The sequence below is a fragment of the Ornithorhynchus anatinus genome, chromosome 16 (genome assembly GCF_004115215.2).
Source record: "Ornithorhynchus anatinus isolate Pmale09 chromosome 16, mOrnAna1.pri.v4, whole genome shotgun sequence".
Lineage (NCBI taxonomy): Eukaryota > Metazoa > Chordata > Mammalia > Monotremata > Ornithorhynchidae > Ornithorhynchus > Ornithorhynchus anatinus.
The window spans coordinates 33,680,068-33,706,981 of record NC_041743.1 but is presented as its reverse complement, the minus strand read 5'-3'; the positions used below and the strand labels follow the sequence as shown (position 1 = coordinate 33,706,981).

The window sequence follows — 26,914 nt, the reverse complement described above, 5'->3', positions numbered from 1 at the left end:
TTCTGAAAGCAAAGCCTGAGAAGGTATTAGCACCCTCATTAAATCTGCTGAGTGCTTCAAGGTCAATCTGGTTTTCCCCAGGACACCATACCCATGCTGCGGGGGGGAATCAAAGAAATGACAACATCCAGGTATCCTATCATAACTATATGCTCCCCACCATAATCTACATGCACTAGATCTGGTCTGGGCTGGTTAAAAAAAAAGGCAGATCATGAATCTTACTAAACAATTAAAAAAACAAAACTGCCTCTCTCCAAGCACTGGTAGCTTTCCACTCCTTCATGCTCACTGCCACCAAGGGAGTCAGAGATTCCCGTAATTCAGGAAGCCTGCATTCTTACTCCACCTCTTCCACTTGCCTGCCGTGTGACCTTGGGAAAGTCGCTTAACTTCGTTTCCTCATCCGTGCAATGGGGATTCAATACCTGTTCTCCTTCCCACTTAGACAGTGAGCCCTGAATGGAACGGGGACAGTGTCCGATCTGATTGTCCTGTATCTACTCCAGATTTAGCACAGTGTTTGGAACACATTGAACACTTAATGAACGTCACCATTATCATTGAGAAGCAGCGTGTCCCGGTGGAAAGAGTACAGGCCCGGAAGCCAGAGGGCCTCGGTTCCCATCCCGATTCCAACACTCGTCTCCTGCGTGACCTTGGACAAGTCACTTAACTTCTCTTTGTCTCAGTTCCCACATCTATAAAAGGGGTATTAACCTCTGCTCTCCTTCCGATTTAGTGGGCCCCGTGGTGGGATCTATCTTGTATCTACTCCAGCCTTTAGAGAAGCAGCGTGGCTTCCTGGAAAGAACACGGGCTTGGGGGTCGGAGGTCGTGGGTTCGAATCCCAGCCCCGCCACCATCAGCTGAGTGACTTTGGGCAAGTCACTTAACTTCTCTGTGCCTCAGCGACCTCATCTGTAAAATGGGGGTGAAGACCGTGAGCCCCAACCTGATTACCTTGTATCCACCCCAGTGCTTAGAACAGTGCTTATCTCATAGTAAGCGCTTAACAAATAATAATAATAATAATGATGGTATTTTTTAAGCGCTTGCTATGTGCCAAACACTGTTCTAAGCGCTGGGGGAGAGACAAGGTAATCGGGTTGTCCCACTTGGGGCTCACAGTCTTGATGCCCATTTTCCAGATGAGGTCACCGAGGCCCAGAGAAGTGAAGTGACTTGCCCAAAGTCACACAGCTGACAAGTGGCGGAGCCGGGATCAGATCCCGATTACCAGTACGGTGCTTGGAACGTAAGTGAGGACTTTAACAAATACCACAGGGCTCTGCGCATAGTAAGCGCTCAATAAATACCTCTGATTGATTGACCACCATTATAATAATAATAATGATGATGATGATGATGGCATTTGTTAAGCACTGACTATGTGCCAAGCGCTGTTCTAAGCGCTGGGATAGATACAAGGCGAACGGGTCGTCCCACTTGGGGCTCACAGTCGTGATGCCCATTTGACCGATGAGGTCACTGAGGCCCAGAGAATAATGACAATAATAATGTTGGTATTTGTTAAGCGCTACCTACGTGCAGAGCACTGTGCTAAGCGCTGGGGGAGATACAGGGTCATCAGGTTCTCCCCCGTGAGGCTCGGAGAAGCAGCGTGGCTCAGTGGAAAGAGCACGGGCTTTGGAGTCAGGGCTCATGAGTTCGAATCCCAGCTCTGCCACTTGTCGGCTGTGTGACTGTGGGCAAGTCACTTAACTTCTCTGGGCCTCAGTTCCCTCAACTGTAAAATGGGGATTAAGACTGAGAGCCCCACGTGGGACAACCCGATTCCCCTATGTCTACCCCAGCTCTTAGAACAGTGCTCGGCACATAGTAAGCGCTTAACAAATACCAACATTAGTATTATTACTATCCCCATTTTCCGGATGAGGTCACTGAGGCCCAGAGAAGTGAAGTGACTTGCCCACGGTCATCCAGCTGGCGGAGTCGGGATTCGAACCCACGACCTCTGCCTCCCCAGGCCGGGCTCTTGCCCCTGAGCCACGCTGAAGTGACTTGCCCGAAGTCACAGGGCTGACAAGGGGCGGGGGGAGGAGATGAAGCCCCAGAGGCAATCCCTCGGACGGGTTGTCGTCTGCCCTTTGTTGCCTAGGAAACCCCCAGCCGGACCCCCGTTCTGCCTGCCCCCTTGCCCCGTCCGACCTCCAGCCCGCGCTCCCCACCTCGGTCCGCTCTCCGCGCGTGCTGACTGGCTGTCGGCGGGAGCCAATAGCAGAGCCCGGAGCGGGGGGGAGGGCCAATAGCAGCGCCCGAGAGCCCCTAGACCGGGGGAGAGGGGCGGGGTCCGGAGGGAGCCAATAGCAGCGCCCCACAGGAGAGAAGGGGGCGGGGTGGGGTCCGGGGGGAGTCAATAATACTGGCCGACAGGTCACCGGAGCAAGAGGGGCGGGGTCGGTCGGGGAGGGGAGCCAATAGCAGGACCAGGGGGCGGGGACGGTCGGGGAGGGGAGCCAATAGCAGGGCCAGGGGGCGGGAGCGGTCGGGGAGGGGAGCCAATAGCAGCGCCCCAGAGCCCATAGAAGAGAGGGGGGGCGGGGTGGGGGCCGGGAGGAGTCAGTAGTACTGGCCGACAAGTCACCGGAGCAAGAGGGGCGGGGTCGGTCGGGGAGGGGAGCCAATAGCAGGACCAGGGAGCGGGGACGGTCGGGGAGGGGAGCCAATAGCAGGACCAGGGGGCGGGGACGGTCGGGGAGGGGAGCCAATAGCAGGGCCGGGGGGCGGGGCCGGTCGGGGAGGGGAGCCAATAGCAGCGCCGGGGGGCGGGGCTCGAGGGGAAGAGGGCGTTGGAGGGCAGGGCGGCGAGGAGCGTGTGGTGGGCTGGGGGGGCGGAGAAGGAGAAGCAGAAGAGCGGGGCGAGGCGAGGAGAGGCGAGGCGAGGCGAGGCGGCTGCTCTTCTTCCCTTCCCCGCTGGCTCCGCCTCCCCCCGCCCCGTCCCCCTTCTCCGCCTCCGCCTCCGCCTCCCGCCGCCCCTCGGCTTTGCCGCAGCGTCTGGTGTGGGTCGGCGGGGCGGGCGGCCGTTGGGGCGTCCGGGCCGGACGGTGCCGCCGCTCGTCGTCGTCGTCGTCCCCCGTCCCCCGTCCCCCGTCCCCCGTCTCCACCCCCCGGCTCGTGGGGTTTCCGCGGCCGCCGGCCCCGCGCCCGGCCCGGCAGGAAAGATGTCCTTCTTCAATTTCCGGAAGATCTTCAAGCTGGGAGGGGAGAAGAAGAAGAAGCAGTACGAGCATGTGAAGAGGGACCTCAACCCGGAGGACTTTTGGGAAATTATCGGCGAGCTGGGAGACGGCGCCTTTGGGAAAGTCTTCAAGGTAGGGCGGGGGAAGGGGAACTGGGAAAGGAGCCCAGGGAGGGAAGGAAGGAAGGAAAGAAAGAAAGAAAGAAAGAGAGGGCCACCACAAGGTCCGCCTCGTCGACGCCTCAGTTTCCCCCGCTGATGCCTGTTTTCCCCCGTCGATGCCTCAGTTTCCCCCCATCGATACCTCTGTTTCCCCCCGTCGATGCCTCAGTTTCTCCCCCATCGGTGTCTCAGTTTCCCCCCCGTCGATGCCTCAGTTTCCCCCCGTCGATGCCTCTGTTTCTCCCCCCGTCGGTGCCTCAGTTTCTCCCCCATCGAAGCCTCAGTTTCTCCTCATCAATGCCTCAGTTTCTCCCCCATCGGTGCCTCAGTTTCTCCCCCATCGGTGCCTCAGTTTCCCCCAATCGATGCCTCTGTTTCCCCCCATCGAAGCCTCAGTTTCTTCCCATCGAAGCCTCAGTTTCCCCCAATCGATGCCTCTGTTTCCCCCCGTTGATGCCTCAGTTTCTCCCCCCATCGGTGCCTCAGTTTCTCCCCCCGTCGGTGCCTCAGTTTCTCCCCATCAATGCCTCAGTTTCTCCCCCGTCGAAGCCTCAGTTTCTCCCCCGTCGATGCCTCAGTTTCTCCCCTTTTGATACCTCTGTTTCCCCCCATTGATGCCTCAGTTTCCCCCATCGATGCCTCAGTTTCTCCCCCCCATCAAAGTTTCCCCCCCGTCGATGCCCCGGTTTCCCCCCCGTCGATGCCCCAGTTTCTCCCCCCATCGATGCCCCAGTTTCTCCCCCCATCGATGCCTCAGTTTCCCCCCGTCGATGCCTCAGTTTCCCCCCGTCGATGCCTCAGTTTCCCCCGTCGATGCCTCAGTTTCCCCCCGTCGTTGCCTCAGTTTCTTCCACCATCAATGCCTCAGTTTCTCCCCCCGTCGATGCCTCAGCTTCTCCCCTTGCCGCCTCAGTTTCTTCCACCATCGATGCCTCAGTTTCTCCCCCCGTCGATGCCTTAGCTTCTCCCCCCCGTCGATGCCTCAGTTTCTCCCCCCATCGATGCCTCAGTTTCCCCCCCCCCGAGCCCCCCCAATTCCCCGCAACCTTCCAAAAAGAGTCGCCAAAGAGCCGGGGAGGGGCCCCGCGGGCTCTAGAGAAGTGTCACCCTTCAAAGTTCAAGAAGGCTTCGATCGTCGTTAATTACTCGACCGGAAAAAAAAGAGCAGCAGCCGTGCTGTCACGGAGTTTTAATTAACTGTCCCTCCAGCCTTTTGGATCTGAAACTAATTATGCATTTTAGTGGCAGCCAGAGCGCCTGCCTGTTAACCCTCTCGCTTGGCGGCAATAAAAGAGTTCACCGTTCTGGTCGCACCGAGAGGGTTTTCGATCCGGATCTGGGTGACCTTTCTCCTTCCTTGCTTTGGTCAGTGGACTTTCCAGGAGAACGTTTCCAGGAAGAAGAAAGAAAACCCTGCATCGGGACGGTAGAGACCCTAAACCAAAAGTGAACGGGCGAGAGGTGATCTCCGGGGCGGTGATGAAGAATCCTCCGGCCTTAGGGAGAAAGAGGTCGGGGTCGCCCCGGGAGGGCACGAAGAGCTGGTCATCCCTTGCGGACGATGATGTCGCCGGGATATTTCCGTCCCCAAGTTGGAGATCGTCACGGGACCCGGTTGAGGGGGAGGACGGAGCGCGGATGCGGAGTCGCGGGCCGGAGGCGACGGCGTGTCGCGTGTGGGCAAGGACTCGATGGCGGGGGTTCGCTCCGACCCCTTACCCGGCAAGCAGGTGGGCCGGCACCCCTTCGTTTGGATGGGGGCGAGCCACGAGAAGCAGCGTGGCTCGGCGGAAAAGAGCCCGGGCTCGGGAGACAGAGGTCACGGGTTCGAAGCCCGGCCCCGCCGCTTGGCAGCTGGGTGACGGCCGGCGGGTCACTTCGCTTCTCTGGGCCTCAGTGACCTCATCTGGAAAATGGGGATTAACCGCGAGCCTCACGTGGGACAACCTGATCTCCCCCCGCCCCCCCCCCCCCCCCCGCGCGCTTAGAACAGAGGAAGCGCTTTAACGAATACCAACATCGTTATTGGTCAAGAAGCAGAGGCTTGCCTAGGGTCCAGGGACGGAGCCCGGGTTAGAAAATCGGTCCCCGACTCTCTGTTCTGTTTTCAAATTCGGCGCTTTGTGGATAAAGGGAAGAGGCAGACTAGACGGATGATAATTATAGAATTAAGTGCTTCTTCTATGCTTGGTGCTTAACAGTGGAATAGACGATACAAGATACAATAGACGAGACAGGATACGAGAAGCAGCGTGGCTTAGCGGAAAGAGCCCGGGCTTGGGAGTCAGAGGTCATGGGTTCGAATCCCGCATCCTCCACTCGTCAGCTTTGTGACTTTGGGCAAGTCACGTAACTTCTCTCTGCCTCCGTTACCTCATCTGTAAAATGGGGACTAAGACCGTGAGCCCCACGTGGGACGTCCTGATTACCTTGTATCTCCCCCAGTGCTTGGCACATAGTAAGCACTTAACAAATACCATTATTAAGGTAATCGGCGTAAGAGAAGCAGCCTGGCTCAGTGGAAAGAGCCCGGGCTTGGGAGTCAGAGGCCACGGGTTCGAATGCCGGCTCTGCCACTTGGCAGCTGTGTGACTGTGGGCAAGTCACTTCTCTGGGCCTCAGTGACCTCATCTGTCAAATGGGGATGAAGACTGTGAGCCTCACGTGGGACAACCTGATGACCCTGTAAATCTCCCCCAGCGCTTAGAACAGTGCTCTGCACATAGTAGGCGCTTAACAAATACCAACATTATTATAATTGAAATGGACCCAGTCCCTGTCCCGACACGGGGCTTACAGTCTTGAAAGGAAGGGAGAGTCGGTATCACCCCCCTTTTACAGATGGGGAAATCGAGCCCCGGAGTGGTTATAAGGGATCTGACCAAGGTCCCAAGGCTTGTCAGTGGCAGAGCTGGGTCTAGAACTTGGGTCACCCGACTCCCCGACCCCGGGCTTTTTGCACTAGGCCAATTTGCCTTTAATAATTGTGGTATTTGTGAAGCGCTTACAGTGTGCCAGGCACTGTACTAAACACTGAGGTAGATACAGGGCAATCAGATGGATAAAGTCCTTTAAGGGGGAAGGACAAAGGCATTGAATTCCCATGTCACAGATGAGGAAAGGGGCACAGAGAAGGTAAGTGATTCCCCCAAGGCCTTTGATTTCCAAGGAAGGGAAATAAAGCAAGGCAGGAGATGACGTGGGGTCTGAAGAAGGTAGGAAATAATAATAACGTTGGTATTTGTTAAGTGTTTACTATGTGCAGAGCACTGTTCTAAACGCTGGGGAGATACAGGGTAATCAGGTTTTTCCCCGTGAGGCTCACAGTCTTAATCCCCATTTTACAGATGAGGTAACTGAGGCACAGAGAGGTTAAGTGACTTGCCCACAGTCACACAGCTGCCAAGTGGCAGAGGCGGGATTCGAACCCATGACCTCTGACTCCCAAGCCCGGGCTCTTTCCACTGAGCCACGCTGGTAATTCACCCAGGTTCTTATGGTAATCAGCGTATCAGTGAGAGGACAGATTTGGGGTTTTTTGGGGGGTGATTTTTAAGCGCTTACTGTGGCCAAGTACTGTACTAAGCCCTTGGGTTGATAGAAGATAATCCGGTTGGGCACGGTCCCTGTCCCATATAGGGCTGACAGACTTAATCCCCATTTTACAGATGAGGTAAGTGAAGCACAGAGAAGTCAAGTGACTTGTCCAAGGTCACAGTGGCAGAACTGTCACTCCCAGGCCTGTGCTCTTTTCACTAGGAATATAGACAGATGCATGGCAAGTAACAGTAGGAAATACTTTAGGGAAATTATATTTCCCTAGTGACAAGAAAATGACTTAATATAATATTGTTTAAGGCAAGGAAATTAGTTCTGGAATTTTTACCTTTAACCCAAAATGTTACCTGCCCACCACTTTATATAGTGGTATTTTATAAAATTAAATTCCCCCCCCCCCCCCACTTTTAGACTGTTCATTCTTGAGATTGCTTTTTGAAGGCTTGAAGTTGATCTAAATTCATTACACCTATTTCACTAAGCTAAAGTTTTCTAATGTGATCTCCCTAACTATAAAAAATAAAACATTAATAGAGCATCAAGCTTTGAAATTAGCTATGCATTTTCTCATTCTAAATTAGATATTAAAATTTAAGAATTCTCTTTTTGGTTAGTTTCTGGACTCCAGGTTAAGTTGGGAGGGTTTCACATCCGAAATTCTACCAAAGGCAGTCGCATCTCTCTCCTATTCAAATGATTCATTCACACGAGCCTCACATTCTTCTTTGAATTTCAGTTTACATTTTATGTGAAGTAGGATATGAAACTATATATTTAAACTGAGTATGTGGAAGTACTTCCAACTATTGCAGCGGGCTGCAATCAGCTCAGCATTTTTGAAAGCATTCTGAACTGTTCTGGGCAAATAACCGATTGCAATAAAACTAGTAAACAGCCTTCTAAAGATAATTAACTTTGATAGACATAGGCTAAGGGAAAGTCTTGTTTTTTATTTGGGGTAAGAATTTCTCTTTTCTTGGTTAAAACTTCTTCCCCACCCCTCCAAACATTTTTGAGGCTTTTTGTTTTATGAAATTCAGGAAATTTAGAATACAGGCTATTAACACTTTGGTCTCAGTGAAAAGAAAACATATTGTGTTCCAGCATCTTTGATAATGTTCAATTTAGCTAGATGGTTTACAGTTTTGAAGAATTCAGTACTTGAGTAAATTTTAAACACATTTGCCCAGGGGTGAATGAAATTTAACTTAATCTGTCATCTAGGAGAGGGGGTATCTTTATCCTGAACTAAGTGGAAAAGAGTTTGCTAATATGGAGTTTAGAACTCAGTCTTCTATAACAGTAATAATAATAATATTTATTAAACGCTTAGCATAGGGGTTAGGGCAAGGGCCTGGGAGTCAGAGGGTCATGGGTTCTAATCCTGGATCCACCACTTGTACTGTCTGACCTTGGGCAAGTCTCTTCAGTTCTCTGTGCCTCAGTTACCTTATCTATAAAAGGGGGATTAAGACTGTGAGCCCTGTGTGGGACAGGGGACTATGTCTAACCCGTTTTGCTTGTATCCACCCCAGTGCTTAGTAGAGTATAGTGCACATAACATAATGATCAAATACCATCATTATTATTATTATTATTACCAAGTGCCAAGCACTGTTCTAAGTGCTTGGTAGCTAATCAGTTTGGACACAGTCGCTCTTCCACATGGGGTTTGCAGTCTTAATCCCCATTTTACAGATGAGGTAATTGAGGCCCAGAGAAGTTAAGCAACTTCACAGAGCAGGCAAGTGGCAGAAGCAGAATTTGAACCCTGGTCCTTTGACTCCCCGGCCCATCCGGGGAGTGCTTTATCCACTAAGCCACGTTGCTTCTAATGAAATTTGTGTTTGCTTCATTTTAGCCATGTCAGGAAACAGAGTTCAGTAGGTAGAATTCCAAAGAGAGTCAATTTTTCCAACCATAAATAAGCTGGTAGGTGTAAATGAAGAAATTAATGTTAAAGGAAGTGTTTAATCTGCGCCTTTCTTAACAGTATTCACTTCCACTAATGGCTAGCAAGATTGTCAGGCTTGTGGTTCACAGTTTTCTCACACTGTAAACATTTAGTGTACAATCTTATATTTTTGCATTGCCTAGTCAAATTTTCCAAGCGGGGTCCAAGCCTATAGAAATGCACTTGGAATGCAAGATAAAAAGAAAAAAAAAGATAAAATCAGTTTTGCAAAATCACAATTTGCAAATATTTTCTTTTAAAATTTTTTAAGTCAAATGGGAGATTTTTGTGTTTATGCTACAGTAAATTTAACAGTTACCCCAACAGAATTGAGATAAAATCCTTTATTCTCTAGCTGTTTTTCTCTGGCAGCTAATTTTTTTGCAGATGAAAGCAGGATTTTTGAATATCATTTGCATGATTTGGGTCATTATTTTAATTGAAGAGTGTTGCATAGCTCACCCTGTAGTTTGAGACATGGTTTCTTTCTTCACAGCTGTCGTGTGTTTTGCCTAGAGAAGGTTGGGAAAGAGCTGATTCCCTCCCAGTGTATTTTTAAATCACTAGCCATTTGGGGTACCTCTAATTTACTGTGGAGCATTAGAGTAGGTTAGGAAATAATAAAGGTTTCAGTCGAGGCCACCGTAGCAATTTCAGAAGCCTCAGGGAAGGTGGGTGAACTGCTGTTTTTTATCCTCTTTGCAGCTTTTAAAAATAGCAACTGAAAAAGAGACGAATCAAGTCAAGATAAAGAAAGCTCCACTTCCTCCTTATGACCACTTATGTTTAAGTTGATGGAGAGCTAGGTTTTTTTATATTCATGGGGTATATTCTGCATTGTGAATCTTCCATAATGTAAGACTGAAAGCTCATTATTTATGGTGGGTTATAGGTTGGATTTGTAGCATTCAGCCAACCAGTGTGTTCAGAGGACTGTACTAAGGACCTGGGAAAGTACAATATAATTAGCATTTATACTGTCATTAAAAACAATGTATTTGGAATTACTGAGGCATTTTAACTTCCTGAAAATTATTCCTTTGTACTTTATGTTCCTGGTGCAGGTTTTAGAGTTATAATAAAAGGCTAGGTCGTCGCTTGGAAAAAGAACAGTAATCACAAGTTACTTACATCTCAGACTCTAGGGAAGCAAGGAAACTCTTTTCCGCCTGAAATATTGCTGTACGAAAGTTTCCTGAAATAACATGGTTACTTATTTTTAGTTGCATGGTGGAACTAGAACACCCTCATCATTTAAACTCTAAAGCTGTCCTTAAAAATCTGCACTTCCTGGGAGTGTCTTTGGAGAAAGTCATTGATCATAAACAGTCTTAATGGGTAAGACTTTGAAGAAAAGCTGAACTCTTATAGCCTGGAGAAGACCTTATTATAATTTAAAAAAAAATTGGGTAACACTGTTTCCTGTTCTTTAAGTAATCATGTCTTGAGTTTCTCTTTTAATTACTTGAATCAAAAACAGAACAAAACACAATGTACTGTATTTGTGGTGTCAACCTAAACATAGAATCTAAAAACCAGAAATGCTTAAAGACTTATTTTGTTCTAGAAATCTGGTAAAATAGTCTTCCATTTCGACTTGGCAGAATAACCTTAATTTTTTTTATATAGAAATAACTTTATTGTCTCCAACCTAAAAATCTGAGACATGCAAAATTATAAGAAAGTGAATAAATATAAGTGGGAAAAGGTTTTCCCTTATTTTTTGAGGAATTTTTGTTCAACCCCCCAAATTCTATGGGACAAAGGTGACAAAAACTAGGATCAACCCCCAAGTTCTGGTTTACCTTATCTTGGCTCTTCACAACTCTGTGTACTTGAATTAACATGCTTTTCAAAGCGTGGTAGAAATTAAAGTAAGCAGTTTTATGAATGGAGGAATTTAACTAGCCGGTTATTCAGTGATTCAAGTTCCATTAACAATAATTAGTTAACTTTCAGAAGGCTCGAACAGGATTTATTTAATGATTGGAATATTCTTGTAAGCTAGTTAAGCGACAAGCATTAACATTTTTTACAGGTATAAAAATGTGGCAGAGGCTTAAAATGCTTTTTCTTGGGATCACCCAATGAGTGTGTGGAAGGGCTGGGAATAACACTTGTTAACAATCAATCAACAATATTTATTGAGTGCTTACCGCGTGCAGATCACTGTACCAAGTGGTTGGAGAGTTGGTAGCCACAAAGCTTGTCTTACAATTAAACACAATTATTTACCAGTTCTAAGAACGCTTTAATAATAAGCCCTTCCACATGGAAGATACTGAGTACAGTAGTAAGATAAATAGTCATTTAATCTAGTGTTTCTTACCCTTTGCAAGTGGACACAAGTGGTTGCTTCTAGCAAATGTACCCCAATATTATAAACTATTTTGAGTTGGAAGCTTAGCATTTTGACCCTCTTCTCTGGCTTGGCATTCCTTTTTTTTTTTTTTTTTTAACACAAGTCGAAGAAGTCAGTGATCCCAGTCACCTTCCAGTTAGTAATAAGACCAGCTAGCATTTGTAGGGTTGAAAGAAAGTACTGTGAGCCCGTTATTGGGCAGGGATTGTCTCTATCAGTTGCTGAATTGTACATTCCAAGCGCTTAGTACGGTGCTCTGCACATAATACGTGCTCAATAAATTCTATTGAATGAATGGAAGTAAAGTTAAAGTAAGAGGAGAATCGGCAAAAGACAGAATATTTTCATAAAATAATTTCTACAGAAGTTTGAATTGGAAAAAGAAAAGAAAATTGGCAAGGCTGATAAAACACCATGATCATGTATAAAAATAAGTATGATTTCCCTTAGTTATTGGGCCATGTCAAAAATAGTTGTTTAAAACTCGTTATTATTTCAAAATAATTATTTTGCATGTGTTCCTTCTGGGATGAAGAAACCTTAAGTTGTTTTTAAAATTCAAAGCAAAATGTAAATAAAAAGGTATGGTTCTCTCTGAATTAAGAAGAATGGGACCTAGAGTCAGTGAGTCATTTTTCCCAAATATTTACCTATCCTCTCAGCCAGAACTAAAAGTAAATGACCTAGACACAGTTCAAGTTATTTCATGTTCCTATTTTTTAAAACCACTTTATAGTCCTGGTTTTTGTGTAGCACTCACTATTAGAATTCTGTGAGTATCCTATATATGTAAAGAGAATATATATATAGAATGTGTTCTTGTTCACTTCCTTTGATTTATTTTACTCAGCATGGTGGCTCATAGTTGGGGAAATTAGTGCTAAAATATTGAAACCCTCAAGAGTAGCTCTCTGGAATTAGAAAGTATTCAAGTTTCAAAAGGATTTACAGTTCCTTTCATTGCTTGTGTTTTGAACATTGTAAGCTATGTGAAACTTTTCTGTAAATATCTTTTTTTAGCATCCTCTTAGAATGTTGCATTAGAAAACATGACTTTAGTGTTAATATTTTTTTAATTGTGCCACAGATTTATTTTTATGTGATAGATTGGGGCAGCCCAGAGATTACAGGGCATTTATAAGGGACATTTTTGAAAATTATATATTAATGACAAATATTGAATATTTTTATTGAGAGGTACTTTTAGCCTAAATGTCAATAGATATAGACCAAGAAGCTTTTCTTTCATTATTTTACTAATGAATTAGAGTTATATGAGCTATTGGATGGAACTGAGGCTAGTTCAAGTGAGAATGTAGATAACATATATTGGACTTCCATAGGTGCTTGCCTACACAGTTTTGTTTATCCAAAGTTTTTATTTTGGGGATAGGTCATTTTTGTAGCCTCAGTTTGACTGGTTCAGAATACCATAAAGTAATATAGCGATCGATCAGTGGTGTTTATTGAGCACTTACCTTGTGCAGAACACTATACTGAGCGCTTGGGAGAATACAGTAAAACAGAATAAGCAGATACATTCCATGCCCAAGACAAATACATATGCTTAAATGCTTCTGGATTGTATTAACTAGGCCGTCTAGATTTTTGTTGTTCAGTCAGACATTTGTAAATCAGGTGATTAATGCATCATAAGCTTATCGATTTGTCTGATTTGTTTGAAAAAATAGTTAAACTTTGCAAGGTGCCCTTATATGGTTTTGTATTATGGTTTCTCTCCAGTTCTTACATTCACTGTCTGTGGGTTAGAACCTTACAGCTACCATTTGGGTGTAATATTGCTTACAATTTGATCCAGGTAAATTAACCAAAGCAGGACATGTGACTGTACTTGGGTTGTAGTATCCAGTACTAACAGTGTCAACCGCATGTCTGTAATGTTAAAAGTGTTCCGGTCAGTCGTGCCCGAGCAGTATAAAGGTGGAAAATATGGTGGTCCTCCTATCTCTCGGGCTGCTCCCTCTGGACCTCCCTCCCCCGCAACCCCCGCCACACACACACTCACAAAATACAGTCTCCTATCGCCTCTCTTCAGGATCTCTCTACTAAGACTATCCTGCTGACACCTCATTTTCCCATTCAAACTCCTCCCCCCGACATTCCTGTCACTGAATCAACCCATCAATAAGAAGTCGTATTTATGGAGCACGTACTGTGTGCACTATATTGGGAGAGTAGAGTATATATCAGAGTTGGTTGGCACATTCCCTGCCCACAACTAGCAGTCTAAGCTTACCGAAGATACCGCCGTCCTCCCTTTCTCACAAACTTCAGCATTACTCGTGACTCATCTCTCTCATTCAACCTATATATTCGGTCTGTCTTCAAATTCTGTCTTAACATTAGCTCTAGGATCCGTCTCTTCCTCTCCGACCACTCGTCATTTAACCTTCCTGACTATTGCGTCAGCCTCTTTGTGACCTCCCTGCCTCAAGTCTTTTCCCCCTCCAATCCATGTTGCAGTCTGCTGCCCAGGTCATTTTTCTAAAAAAAACAAACTGTTCAATCCATGCCTCCCCACTTCTCACAAACCTCCAGTGGTTGCCCATCTACTGCCACACTAAACAGAAATTCTTTAACGACAACCTTAAGGTATTCAGTCAGTTCTCCCCCTCCTACTTAGCCTTGCTCATCATCCACTACTACCCAATGTGTATATTTCACTTTAATGCCAACCTTCTTATTGTACCCTAATTGACCCCTCACTCATGTCCTCCATCTGTGCTTGAACTCGCTCTCCCTTCGTATCTGGTAGACTCGGCTCCCCATATTCTTATCTATCCAAAAATCCCATCTCCTCCAAGAAGCCTACCCTTCCTAAACTACCCTGAATAACCTCTCCTCTATCCTATTTACCCTCCTTTCTGTGTCACTTCAACACTTGGATCTGTACTCCTCAAGCACTTGTTATTCATCCGACTCCCGGGCCCTCAGCCCTTGTTTACATACCCCTTCTGTAATTTATTTTAATGTCAGTCTCCCTCTCTAGACGGTAAGCTCCTGTGGGCAGCGGTTGTGTCTACCAACTTTATTGTATTGTACTCTGCATGCAGTAAGCTTGTCAAGGAAGAATACTTTCCACTGATTGCCTACAGTAAACACTTAATACCACTGATTGATTTGCTGAATCTCTGCAGGACCTGGTAGGGAATGGGCTGAGGTGATTTGCCAGAGTAGGAGAGAAGTGCTTATTGTAACCATAAATCCCTACCAAAATCTGCAAGCCCAGCTGTCTGGCTTGGGAGATGGATCAAGAACTATTTAGGAGAAAAGAGAATCATCGATTCTATATACTGAGCTCTTATTGTGCGGAGAACACTGAACTAAGCGCTTGGGAGAGTACAGCAACAATATAACAGATACATTCCTTGCCCACAACGAGCGTACAGTCAAAAGGAGGAGACAGACATTAATATAAAGAAATTATGGATATGTACATAAACGCTGTGGGGCTGGGCAACGCTGAAGGGAGTCGGGAAAGAGGAAATGAAGACTTATCAGGGAAGGCCTCTTGGAGGAGATATGCCTTCCATCAGGCTTTGAGGGTGGGGACACTTGTTGTTGAGAGAGGAGGTGAGGTCCATAAATCGTGGGATGAAGAGCCTGGTTGGAATGATGCTTTGTAATAGTGGCATTATTTTCTCACACTCCTCAATGTGTTGATCGAGCTAAGCACTAGTGAACCTGGGTCCGATCTGATATCCTGGTATTTGTCCCAGTGCTTTGACTGTTTCTCCCTTGTTAGCAGGAAAGAGTGAGCTGTCAGAAGTCCTGGTTTCGAGGATGCAGCTTCAGGCACTAGCTGACTGATTGGGTTTGCAGTTGAGGAACCTACAGGAATAGGAAAAGGGAGGGCTTTCCTTCCCACCAAAGAGTACACATTACTAGCATCTTCCTGCCTGTATGCTTTGTTACATTATTAGCTTTTCAAATGTTGGGCTAGATTGTGAAGTATTGCTGGGTTTGATTTCCAAGGGAGGTATTATCAGTTGACTCTGAATACTTAAAGTGACTCTGAAAGTCTGCCCCCCCCCCCCCCCCGCCCCTTCCTTTCTCCACCTCTACACAAGCTGTTTTAAAAAAACAGAAGAAAGAGTCTTGATCACACGGCTCTTCCCACAGTCCTTGAGCAAAGATAATGGAGGGCTGAAAGAAGTAATATGCTCTACAGTGGACATATTTCCTTAGACTTTCTATTGAGAGTGATGCAGCGATATCCACACTTTCAAGTTATTGCTCTAGATTGTAAAACCAACACCTTTGTGCCCTTGGAAGTGCCACAGCACTTCCCTTCACACTAGAGTCTTCAGTCTTTAAATGTTTTCTCTTTCACACTTCTTACACAATTCTGCCCTCCCTCTCTTACACTTTCAATTTCCTCCTTCCGCTCTCAAACTTGTAATTCTTTTGATATCTCTTTCAAGTTCTCTTGAGGATATTTCATGGCCAACTCAGGCTAAGGCAACATCTCATGCCCTTTTTAATCCTTCATACTCCATCCTTTTCACTTGAGTATTCCACAATACGTTTTCACCCCTCTGCGTCCTCCTCACTGTTTTTACTTTCAAAGTTTCTTAGTTTGTCCTCTACTTTGCCTTCAAGAACATTTATTAAGAGTGCCCTGTGTGTTAGATGCAGGAATCAGTATGAGGAATGATGCTTGTTTAGGACCTGCATGACCTGTAAAGTCCATTCTCAACCTGGTCCCTCCTTGGACTTAGTGAAGTCCTGGACCGTAATCCCGGAGACTGCTTGAGTCCAAGGGAGAACAAAGGAAATAACCAAGTCAGAACTGTGGTGGGCCCGGACCCCACTTTAGGAAGGTCTGACCCCAGTGCCGTAGTTTTAAAATAGTGCTGTTGAGCCTGTGGATAGTTTCTGACTTTGTCTTTAAATCCAGGAGGCAGCTAGGCTGCAGGGGCACCTGAAGCCAGCTGGGTTTGGTTTTGACCCATTTAGTCCCAGCCCTCAGGTTTTGGATCCGCGGTCCTGGAATTTGCAGGATTTTCCGTAAAAGAGCTTAACCTGAGACCATCCTTGTGGGCAGGGATGTGCCTCCGAATTCTGTTGTATTATTCTCCCACGTGCTTAGGTGAGTACTCTGTACACAGTAAGCATTCAATATCATCGATTGATTGTTCTTGCTGCAAAACTTATCCCAAATCATAATTAAGCCATACCTCAGCCAGCTACTCGATCAGTGGCATTCCTCGAGTGCTTACTGCATGCTAGAGCTCTGTCCTAAGTATTTTGGAGAATTGCTAGGCACACAACTCCTGCCTTCAAGGAGCTTGCCTATTTTACTGAAATGTTTTACGGAAATGTCCTTAAAGCCTGAAGACTTTATACAGTGTACACTAAGCTAAGTAGACAGGGCTTTCTACAGATAATACTGTACTGTCAGTTTAATGTGTGCTTTCACAATGTGTCTTGGAAGAAAGATTGCTAAGAATTTTAATGCTCTTCTGATGACTTCAGTATCTGGGTCGATTGACGTGATATCTAAAGAAACTTTTGTATGCCTGTGGCCTCTGTCAAAGAGCGTATACTATATTGGGAAGTTTTCTCAATGTGGGTGTTGTCAAGAATTTAACCTGCACTTCAGAAAACCAAACGTGTCCGAGTGTTTCAACTACAAAGCCCACGTGTGGCACTGTATTTCAAAGTAGATAATTATTTTGGAACATCATATGTGCAAGTTTATTTTTTCCTTCACAATTTATTCTTAGAGACTTTTCTCTTTTGGGTATTTCAAAGACTCTCTCTTCAGGGAATTCAAAATGTTGCAAGGCAAATAATTTTCCTGTCTTGGGGCTTGGACCACATGCCATGGGTATCAAAATTTAGCTTGCTGCCTTAGGTATTAAAGTACTCTAATCTATTTCAGTTTTTTGTCTCCTTATTAACTTTTTTTTAACCTTTTTTGTATCTTACGGATTTATTTTTCCAACTATGCCCAGGAGCCCGCAACTTTCCTTTTAAAAAGAAAATTTAACACACTTGAAATAAGTTGCCAAATTTTCTAATCTTTGCTTTATTCATTTTCAAGGCATACTTTTGTAATTGTTGTTTGTACATAGATGGAGAAGACCCCACCACAAATGCAATTCACTTATGCATTTGTGGCTGGAGGGGCCACTGGGAAACCCACAGGCCTAGCTTGAATAAGCACACAAAGAGGTTTTCCCATGTAGCCCCTTTAGACTGTAAGCTCTTTATGGGCAGGGAACATGTCTGCTAACTCTTGTCTTGTACTCTCCCAAGCAGTTAGTAAGTTAGCTCTGCATGTAGTAAGTTTTCAATAAAAACCACTGCCTCAGCTGCCGTGTTTGATGTTTGTTTGCTGTTCTTGGACCGATTTTGCCTTTGCATTCCTGTTTTTTGATCTTGATGAAGCTTCTGCCTAAAAGGAGCCGCTCCTTTCTGTATTATAGAATACCATTCCAGTATATCTGTGACAGTTGCCTCCCCCTTTTCAGCTGGGATGCAGCATTATTTGAGCCTTTTTAATTTTTTTTTTTACTGTATCCAGTAAAGCTATATTTAAGTTTATACTGTAATGACTGGTTTAAAAATGTTTTTGTTTTAGTAAACTTCCTGGAGTCAAATCTAATATTGGAAAATAAAATTTTAAATCTGTTTTAAATGTAAGATGACTAGTCTTGTTTTACTAAGAAATGAAATGCTCATTTCATTTTTCATGTTTAATTTCTAAGCACCACAGTGTTGTTAGTGTTTACAGTAGAGCAATAGAACCGGAAGGCTTGGCTTTCATATATCCTGCAAAATATGAAACCAGTCCAAACAACTGAGATAAAAACCACTGTGTATTTGTGAGCTGATATTATTTATTTAAAATTGTTTAGCTTTGTTGTTTTTCCTCACTGTAAAGCATTCTGTAATGAAAAATGATCATGTTGAACCTTGAAGTCTGTAGGTAACTGACAGTGCACTATGCCGTTTTCCCAAATTACTGTTCACATGTCTTATACCTTCTGGTTCTTATCCATTTATCATATTCTCAAATTAAGGGATGAATCTATTTCAACTAAATGCTATATTAAGCCATCAGTCATTCATTTATTCAGTCATATTTGAGCGCTTACTGTGTGCAAAGCACTCTACTAAGTGCTAGGGAGAGTTCAGTATAGCAACAAACAGACACATTCCTGCCCAAATCGAGCTTACAGTCTAGAGGGGGAGACAGACATTTAGTATAAATAAATAGGTTAAATAAATAAATTACAGATATATGCATTTGTGTTATGGGGATGGATGGGAGGATGAATGAAGGAGCAAGTAAGAGCGGCACAGAAGAGAGTAGGAGAAGGGGAGAGGAGGGCTTAGGGAAGGCTTCTTGGAGGAGATGTGCCATCAAGAAGGTTGCGAAGTGGGAGAGAGCACTTACCTCTCTGATATGAGGAGGGAGGGCCTTCCAGGCCAGAGGTAGGATGTGGGTGAGAGATGGGCGGTAAAATAGATGAGATTGAGGTACGGTGAGGAGATTAGCATTAGAGGAACCAAGTGTGCAGGCTGGGTTGTAGTAGGAGAGTAGCCAGGTGAGGTAGGAGGGGGCAAGGTGATGGAATCCTTTAAAATCAAGGGTGAGGAGTTTTTATTTGATGCGGAGGTGGATGGGCAATGCCTGGTGAAAATAAGTAACTAAATAAATAATCCTAATAAATCATATTTATTGAGGACTTACTCTGTGCAAAGCACTGTGCTGAGCACTTGGGAGAGTACAGTATAAAAGAGTTGATAGAGTTGTGAATCAAAACAGTGGTCTCTTCTGGCCAGTATTCTGCCTCTAGTGGGAATGGGATAATTTGAGGAACAGTGTGATGTTTGCTATCATGACCTGGTGTAAAGAACACAGGCCTGGGAGTCGGAGGACCTGGATTCTAATCCCAGCTCAGTGAGTTTTCTGCTGTGTGCCCTCGGGCAAGTCACTTCACTCTCTGTGTCTGTTACCTCATCTGTAAAATGGGGATTAAGACTGTGAGGCCCGTGTGGGACATGAGCTGTGTCCAACTGGTTATCCTATATGTGCCCCAGTGCTTAGTAGAGTGCTTGGCACATGAGTGGTTAACAAGTACCACCCCCCCGCAAAACAATCCAACCTAATGGTGAGGCATGTATTAACCAACAACCCAATTTTATGCCTCTAGCAATGCATTATGAACTGCTGATCCATGAATTCAAGTCCCTCATGAAATAACTAATTTGTAGGTGATTTTCATATTTCTCCTAAGTCAGTAACCATCAGATCATGTCTCTGGACTGAGTATTTTTCAGAAGGAAGTGATCTGGTCTTGGGGTAGGCTGTGGGGGAGAAGGAGGGCGGCTGCTCGATTTTAGAGAACTAAGTTTCTCACTTGTATTTAGTATATGTTCACTTTTAAAATAATACATTCTGCAAATGCTACTGATAAAAATTTGAATGGGCTCACCTTTTTTTTTTTTTTTTACTGTGCACTTATTTTCAGGCCCAGAATAAAGAAACAAACGTTCTTGCTGCCGCAAAGGTGATTGACACTAAATCTGAAGAAGAGCTTGAAGATTACATGGTAGAGATAGATATATTGGCATCTTGTGATCATCCAAATATAGTCAAACTTTTAGATGCTTTCTATTATGAAAACAATCTTTGGGTAAGTTTCCCATTGTTTATAATGTGTTATTTAATGAGAAATATCAAATCTATGGTATAAGAACTGGTCTATTTTAGCTCTTTTGCAAGTGAAAAGTTGATATAGCGAGATCATATTTAGACTGTGTATACTTTCAGAATTGCTTTTATGTTTTCAGAACTTATTTGATGAAAACATGCCTTAATTTGGACTTGTTTTGCCCACACTTTCCTTCCTAAAATGTGGCCCAGCCCAGTTCAAATTCCATATTGGTATTTCCTCTCTTGTAAAACTGGTATGATTGAGTGATAGAGGAAAAAATGATCTTATTTGGGAGTATGAGTTTGTACTTGATAAGGTTAAAAGCCCCTTAAGATTCCCTGCTGATCTGTTGGGTAAGGACTGTATCTGTTGCCAAATTGTACTTTCCAAGTGCTTAGTATAGTGCTCTGCAAGCAGTAAGCGCTCAATAAATGCGATTTAATGAATGAATGAATAAAATGGGTCAATCAGAAGCTAACATTTCTGTGGCCATTCATAAATCCCAAAATATATTCAGCGTGTTAATTTTCTAGTGTGTAATTCAACCTCATTGGAATAGTTATTTTTAACTTTCCTTAATTTCCTTTATGGTGTACAAAGGATTGTTCTCCATTTCCTGCCTTAAATCTTTTAAAACTTGAAGGCAATGTTGAATAGCTGCTTTGCTTTACTATAGATGTGACTGAACTAAAGTAATAACTGAAATGGATCAGAGAATCCCATTCCATAATGTAATGGTATGAAATATGTATTAAGACTATCAAGCATAGTTTTGACTGCCTAATTTATTTCAGCAATGAAGAGTAATGATTTGTTTCCTGTCTAAATTTGGAGGAGTGGACTAATATCTTTTTTTTGGCAAGATTGACTGAATAAAAACACAGACAAGTATATAATATGTTGTGTTTTAAAGTCATTGGATTTTGATTGACTTTGGAAAGTTCCCATTCAGTTCAATATTTTAGGCAAAATGTTTTTTATTCATTACTAATGAGGACTCAGCACCTCTTAAGGACTCATTCAATCAGTTGCATTTATTGACTGCTTACTATGTGCAGATCACTGTACTAAGCACTTGGGAGAGTACATTTAACAGAATTGGGAAACATGTTCGCTGCTCACAATGAGATCAGAGCGGGAGACAGACATTAATATAAATTAATTACTGATATGTACATAAATGCTGTAGGATTGAGGGGGGATGAATAAAGGGTGTAAATGCAAGTAGAAGGGTGATACAGACTGGAGTGGGGGAAGAGGAAATGAGGGCTTAGTTGGGGAAGAGCTCTCAGAGGAGATGTACTTTTAATAAGGCTGGTTTAATAGAAACTTTTAGAATCAGTACTAAAATTATTTGGCAAACATTTGTGTGCGTCATAATTTTTAGTAGTTTCTTTTTAGTTTTGCTGTTTTTGATAAGCACTGTGCATTTTCCTGTCACTGTTCCTAATCCTTCAATGTAAGCTCAGACTCTGCTGTTTTATTTCCTACAGATTCTGATTGAATTTTGTGCCGGTGGAGCAGTAGATGCCGTAATGCTAGGTAACTGTTTGATTCTGCCGGTTTGTCAAAATTTCTGCACTTCCTGATCTAAATTAATTTAAAAGATAACCGGATTTTAGAATCACTTACTGGTCAAGACTTCACAGAACTCAGATAATGGCAGGTTAAAAGTATTTACAAGGAATGTACATTAGGTCTGCAATTAATTAGGAGTTGGTGATCATACTTTTTGTTGAAATGTATTTTATTATTATTGTGGCATTAAATCACTTTCTATATGCCAAGCACTGACTCAGCACTGGGATAGTTACAGCTAATCAGGTTAGACACAGTCCAATGGGACTCCCAGTCTCAATCCCCATTTTTCAGGTGAGGAAACTGAAGCACAAAGTGCATTCCCTCAGTTCACACAGAAGACAAGTGGTGGAACTGGGTTTGGAACCAGGTCCTCGACTTCCAGGCTTGTGCTCTTTCCACTAGGCCATGTTGCTTCCGTGAGAAACGCTCTGGGGAGGTCCTGCATAGGGTGTATTTTAGCAGTGAGATTGTGTCCTGCTTATTTCCCATTTGACCTAAGAGTTTTAAAATGCTGTTTTAAAATCATTTCTGCATGTTTGTAAGGCATCAGGGAGGCCGATGATAAAATAGATGTTGTAGTCTGGAAATTTAATTCATAAAAATATTCAAACGTTTTTCTTATTTTTCTCTTCTAGAACTCGAGAGGCCGTTAACAGAATCACAAATCCAAGTGGTTTGCAAACAGACTTTAGAAGCATTAAGCTACTTGCATGAAAACAAAATCATTCATAGAGATTTAAAAGCAGGCAACATTCTTTTTACATTGGAAGGAGACATTAAGTTGGGTAAGGATTCAACCTATTTGAAGTTATTTTATGAATTGTTTTTTACCCTAGTGAGGTATATTAGTAGTGTGTTAACACTTTTCTATGTGATTAGTTTTTCCTAATTTTATAAATATATTATAAAATTTCAGTTCTCTTAAACTTGAGAATAATATGAATTTCAATTTTTGAGTAACAGTGTTTTAAGCAAATAAGTGGCTTATCACATGCGTGATTTCAGTGAAAATGGTTAGGGATATTTCACCTTTGCCCTGTTGTCAATCCAGGATTCATTCAGAAAATCAGACATAAAATAAGGAATTAAAATCCTCTGTTCGTATGAAATTATTTAAAAATAAGTAACTGGTGGTTAATGTTTTTTCTGCAAGAATTTTTTTGTGGGCATAAGTTCTGCTTTTCCCATGACCCCACTCTGGACTGATTCTTCCTAATCTTCTTATGTTAATTTTTTTTTTTTTGAGTCGAGTAAGGAAAGCCTGACACACTCTATTTCTGTGCTGGAATTACCAGGCCAAAAATTTGAGATGATTTCTTTTGACAACCTAAGTCAATTATTGTTTGTAGGTGAAGTAAATATAACTTTGGGTAGATGATTGACTGGAGGCAGATGAGGAAATGCTAAGCAAAGCAATAAGAAATATGAAGGGATTTTTAAAAAAATCTTTGTTTTTATGGTCAAGAGCATTAAAAGGTTATCAGGAGCCTCCTACTGGTATAAATAACCTGAATATGTAAATTCAGTATCTCAAAAAAAGTCAGGAAATGATATCGTACACTAAGAACATCTAGTAATAAAGTGAGTACAGAGGTCATATAATTTCAACAATAAAGATAAATTACAGAAGTCGACAGAACAATTCTCCCAATTGTTAGAAGCTTGGAGAAGTCACTTACTGGCATAAGTTTCCCCAAATATTATCAAAGTTAGGATAATTTCTGCTATTGCCTTCTTCTCAGAGATGCCATACTTCTATGGGTCATGAATTTCTCCAAAGAATCTGTGTAAATGAAGGTAGTCATTTAAATTTCCTGAATCAGTATCTGAAAATTTAGGTATCAATTGAATTTATGGAGCACTTACCATATGCAGAGCACTGTACTAAACACTTGGGAGAGTACACTATTACAGGGTTGATAGACAGCCCCACCCACTGTGAACCACAATGGAAATAGTCATAAATATTGAATTCACAATGTCACTTATTGTAGTTTAATGCAAAAGATATTTGACTTCCTTTCCCTCCCCTTTCTGGTCTAACTATTAGAGCTTCATAAAAGTCTTAGGAAAATGTATGACTAATCATAATAAATGTTGCTTTGATATCTATTTTTTTTAAATGCAGGAAAAAATGCTCATCTTTGCTAATTTAAATGAATGAGTTGTATTGTGTTCATCTTTGAACTTTGCACATGAGAAATATTGCTGGAATTACTTTTTCCTTAGAATTTTGAATAGAAGCAAGCTTGCTGGGCAGATGCCTAAAGAGCAGGGAAACGAGAGAGGTGCTAAGATTTGCTTTAAGATGTGATTTAGATGATGTGGGGAGAAAATGTTTCATTTTTGTTCAGTATCTTCTGGATAACCCCATTTTAGGAGAATCTCTTGATACGGTAGAACCTTCGTTACCTAACAAATGCCAATCCAGACTTCTGGTCGCTTCAGATCATTTTGTAGTGCCAGGGCCTCTGGACCTCAGCTTTGGACTCTAGTGACCTGGATTCTGGTTCAACTTTCCACTGTACCTCTGTAAGACTTTCACTGGTGCTGATTGCTCCTCCCAGTTTCTCTCCCATTCCTGATTTTAGAAAGAGAGTGGATACTTTTAAAAATAATGATTGTGTATTCGTTAACCACTTACTATGTGCCAGGCACTGTACTAAGCACTGGGATGGATGCAAGCACATTGGGTTGAACACAGTCCCTGTCCCAGGTGGGGCTCACATTCTCAATCCCCATTTTGCAGATGAGGTAACTGAGGCACAGAGAAGTGAAGTGACTTGCCCAGGGTCACACAGCCGGTAAGTGGTGGAGCCGGGATTAGAACCCCTGACCTGCTGACTCCCAGACCCCGGCTCTTATCTACTCTGCTGTGCAGCTTCTATTTTTAAAACTAGTCACAGATTTCTCTAGCAGCTGAACCAGAACCGTTCTAGTTCAGCCACAGAGGAAATCCATTTTGTTTTTTGGAAGCATCCAGTATATTATTTGCTTGTGAAAACAGAAGCATAAAGTGGAGGAAGGGAACTAAGCACCTTTCTTTAGCAAGGCTGTAGGGGAGTTAGGTAAGGAAGCCAGACCTGGGTCAAGGGGCCTCTCCCTCCTTCTCCCCCAAATGGATAAAAAACCATTTCCACCATTCAGTTTGTGCCAGTTCCCGAGCCATCAGAATGGTAAGGTTCTGATTTTTAAGCTGTGGAAAACACTTATACTTGAATGTAATAAAAACAGTAACACTTTTTGTATGGCTATTTGTTTCAAGCGGATTTTGGAGTATCGGCTAAAAACACAAGAACAATTCAAAGAAGAGATTCTTTTATTGGTACACCGTATTGGTATGTACTCAGTTTTGTGACTTTACACTTTTAGCCAGTAATGAAGTGATCAGCTTTTGCTCATTAGCTTATTCACATAGAAATCATCTCTGTGTTTTTCTTAATTTTTGTCAGAGTAGTTCTTCGTGAATTTGAAATTTTATTCTATTTATCTTCTTCCTAGGATGGCTCCAGAAGTGGTAATGTGTGAGACCTCTAAAGACAGGCCCTATGATTACAAAGCTGATGTTTGGTCCCTGGGCATTACTTTAATAGAAATGGCTCAGGTAGAGCCACCTCATCATGAGTTAAATCCCATGCGAGTACTGCTGAAGATAGCCAAATCTGATCCCCCTACGTTGGCACAACCATCAAAATGGTAAGTTTTGCTTCAATGGAGCTTTTCAAACATCGCAACTTCCTCGGAATGTTTTAACGTTTGGAGGATTTGCTGACTGAGCAGAAAACTATTTTGGGGTGAAATGTTTTTTGGTTTGTTTTTGGTTTTTTTCCTGAATTTAAATTCCTCCAAGAAGGGTAGATCTCTGTCAGTGATTACCATTTTGCGTCGTAATAATAATTATTTCCAAATATGTTGCTGAGTTTGGAAAGTTAGAAAGCAGCTTAGCTTGGTTCAGGGATTGGTGAGTCATAATGGATGAAAGGAATAGCAAGCCTCTCATTTTACCTCCTTTTAAAGGTCTCCAGACTTTAAGGACTTCCTGAAGAGATGTTTGGAAAAGAATGTGGATGCCAGATGGAATACTTCTCAGTTGCTACAGGTAAGATGAAATGATGGAATGGTAAATCTAATGGCCATTCGTTTGTTTTTTTCATAAGGAGAATGTTGTTTAGGGTCCTTTGGCTAGGCTCTGAATCTAACGAAGAAACTGGCCCGCGTTATAGTTTCTGAGCATTTTCTTCTGCTACAGATGTCTGTATATTTGTGTAGGATTTTAGTTTCATAGGCTCTCTGTGAAGCTGTGATTCAGCTTAAAGCGTATGGCCTGTTTGTTCAGCCACCTTCCCACTCCACATTTGTGAATTTTCATAATAACAGCATGTTGTAGAAGCGCTCGATTTCAACCCCCCTTGGAAGCACAAGTGTGTCATTTAGTACTGAGATACAGGTTGGAGTCCAGAGGAGCCAGGCTTAAAAGAAATTGTAGGTTCACAGGTCTGGAAGGCAGTGGAGAAATGGAATAGGCTTGCCTCCTGAGCCATTTAGCCCAGACGGTTATCTTTCCTGAAGGATCTCCGGGTCTAAAGACTCCTCTCTCTCTAGAGGACCCATTCCAGTATTATACCATCAGGGATTCAAGAGGTTCGTGCATACTTGTAGCCAAATACTGGGTTACCAATTCTCGAAGCAGTTATCCAACACACTTCTCTTCCCATAGTCGGAGAAGTTTAGGCAGGACCCTGTTTTCTTGAAGTTTTAACAAGTCAGGAAATGACGGGGAGTCAGCGGAAGGTTGGAAGAACCTGGAGGGCTAATAGCATTATAGGCTTTGTGAACTTGAGTGTTTTGATGCCGAAGTGCCGGGGAAAGAACTATGCTTGTTGAAATGTATGATAATTTTAAAATTTAGAATTTAGCAATATTGTCATCGCAGTTCCAGTCAGGTTTACACTGTATGTGGTGCTCATTTGGTTAGCTGCATTAAAATGAACTTGTAATTTCAGGTGCAATTGATGCAACTTTTTATTTTTTTACAAATAGCATCCCTTTGTTACTGTTACTTCGAACAAACCAATCCGGGAATTGATTGCAGAGGCAAAGGCTGAAGTAACAGAAGAAGTTGAAGATGGTAAAGAGGAAGATGAGGAGGAGGAAACAGAAAATTCCCTGGTCAGTTTAGTAAAAAAAATTCTGCCTAATTTGAGGTGGGGTTGTTTTAAAAAAGATCGATCGCATTATTTGTCAACCCAATCTTCTTTCATTTCAAGACAAACCCTTTACTTTGGAAATTAATTTTGTCTACTTGATAGGAGGGAAAATGGCTTTGAATGAATTAACTGAATTAAGGGTGATTTCTTTTTGAAATTTTAGGAATTGTTTTCCTGAAGAACCTTGTATTTAAC

The 26,914-nt window shown here is 43.2% G+C and overlaps 2 protein-coding genes across 5 annotated transcripts in view; one reads left to right on the top strand and one right to left on the bottom strand.

Annotated features, from left to right (window-relative positions):
* The window catches only part of STN1 (STN1 subunit of CST complex), a 47,612-nt gene extending 45,352 nt beyond the window's left edge, over positions 1 to 2,260 (bottom strand). The window contains exon 1 of the mRNA XM_007667651.4: positions 2,193 to 2,260. The gene's annotated coding sequence lies outside the window, so the exon portion shown is untranslated. The remainder of the gene's footprint in view (positions 1 to 2,192) is intronic.
* Positions 2,261 to 3,127: 867 nt separating this feature from the next.
* SLK (STE20 like kinase) overlaps positions 3,128 to 26,914 on the top strand; it is a 49,997-nt gene continuing 26,210 nt past the window's right edge. For 3 of the 4 annotated variants that reach the window (XR_003765279.2, XM_029081278.2, XM_029081277.2), the window contains exons 1-8: positions 3,128 to 3,335; positions 19,746 to 19,910; positions 21,425 to 21,473; positions 22,148 to 22,297; positions 24,778 to 24,850; positions 25,014 to 25,208; positions 25,530 to 25,611; positions 26,553 to 26,681. Coding sequence is in view for 3 of the 4 variants with exons in the window: in XM_029081278.2 (XP_028937111.1) it covers positions 3,186 to 3,335; positions 19,746 to 19,910; positions 21,425 to 21,473; positions 22,148 to 22,297; positions 24,778 to 24,850; positions 25,014 to 25,208; positions 25,530 to 25,611; positions 26,553 to 26,681 (993 nt within the window). In the remaining variant the exon portion in view is untranslated. Of the gene's footprint in view, positions 3,336 to 4,701; positions 5,095 to 19,745; positions 19,911 to 21,424; positions 21,474 to 22,147; positions 22,298 to 24,777; positions 24,851 to 25,013; positions 25,209 to 25,529; positions 25,612 to 26,552; positions 26,682 to 26,914 lie in introns of those variants that run through there. The other variant, XM_029081279.2, reaches the window with a different exon arrangement.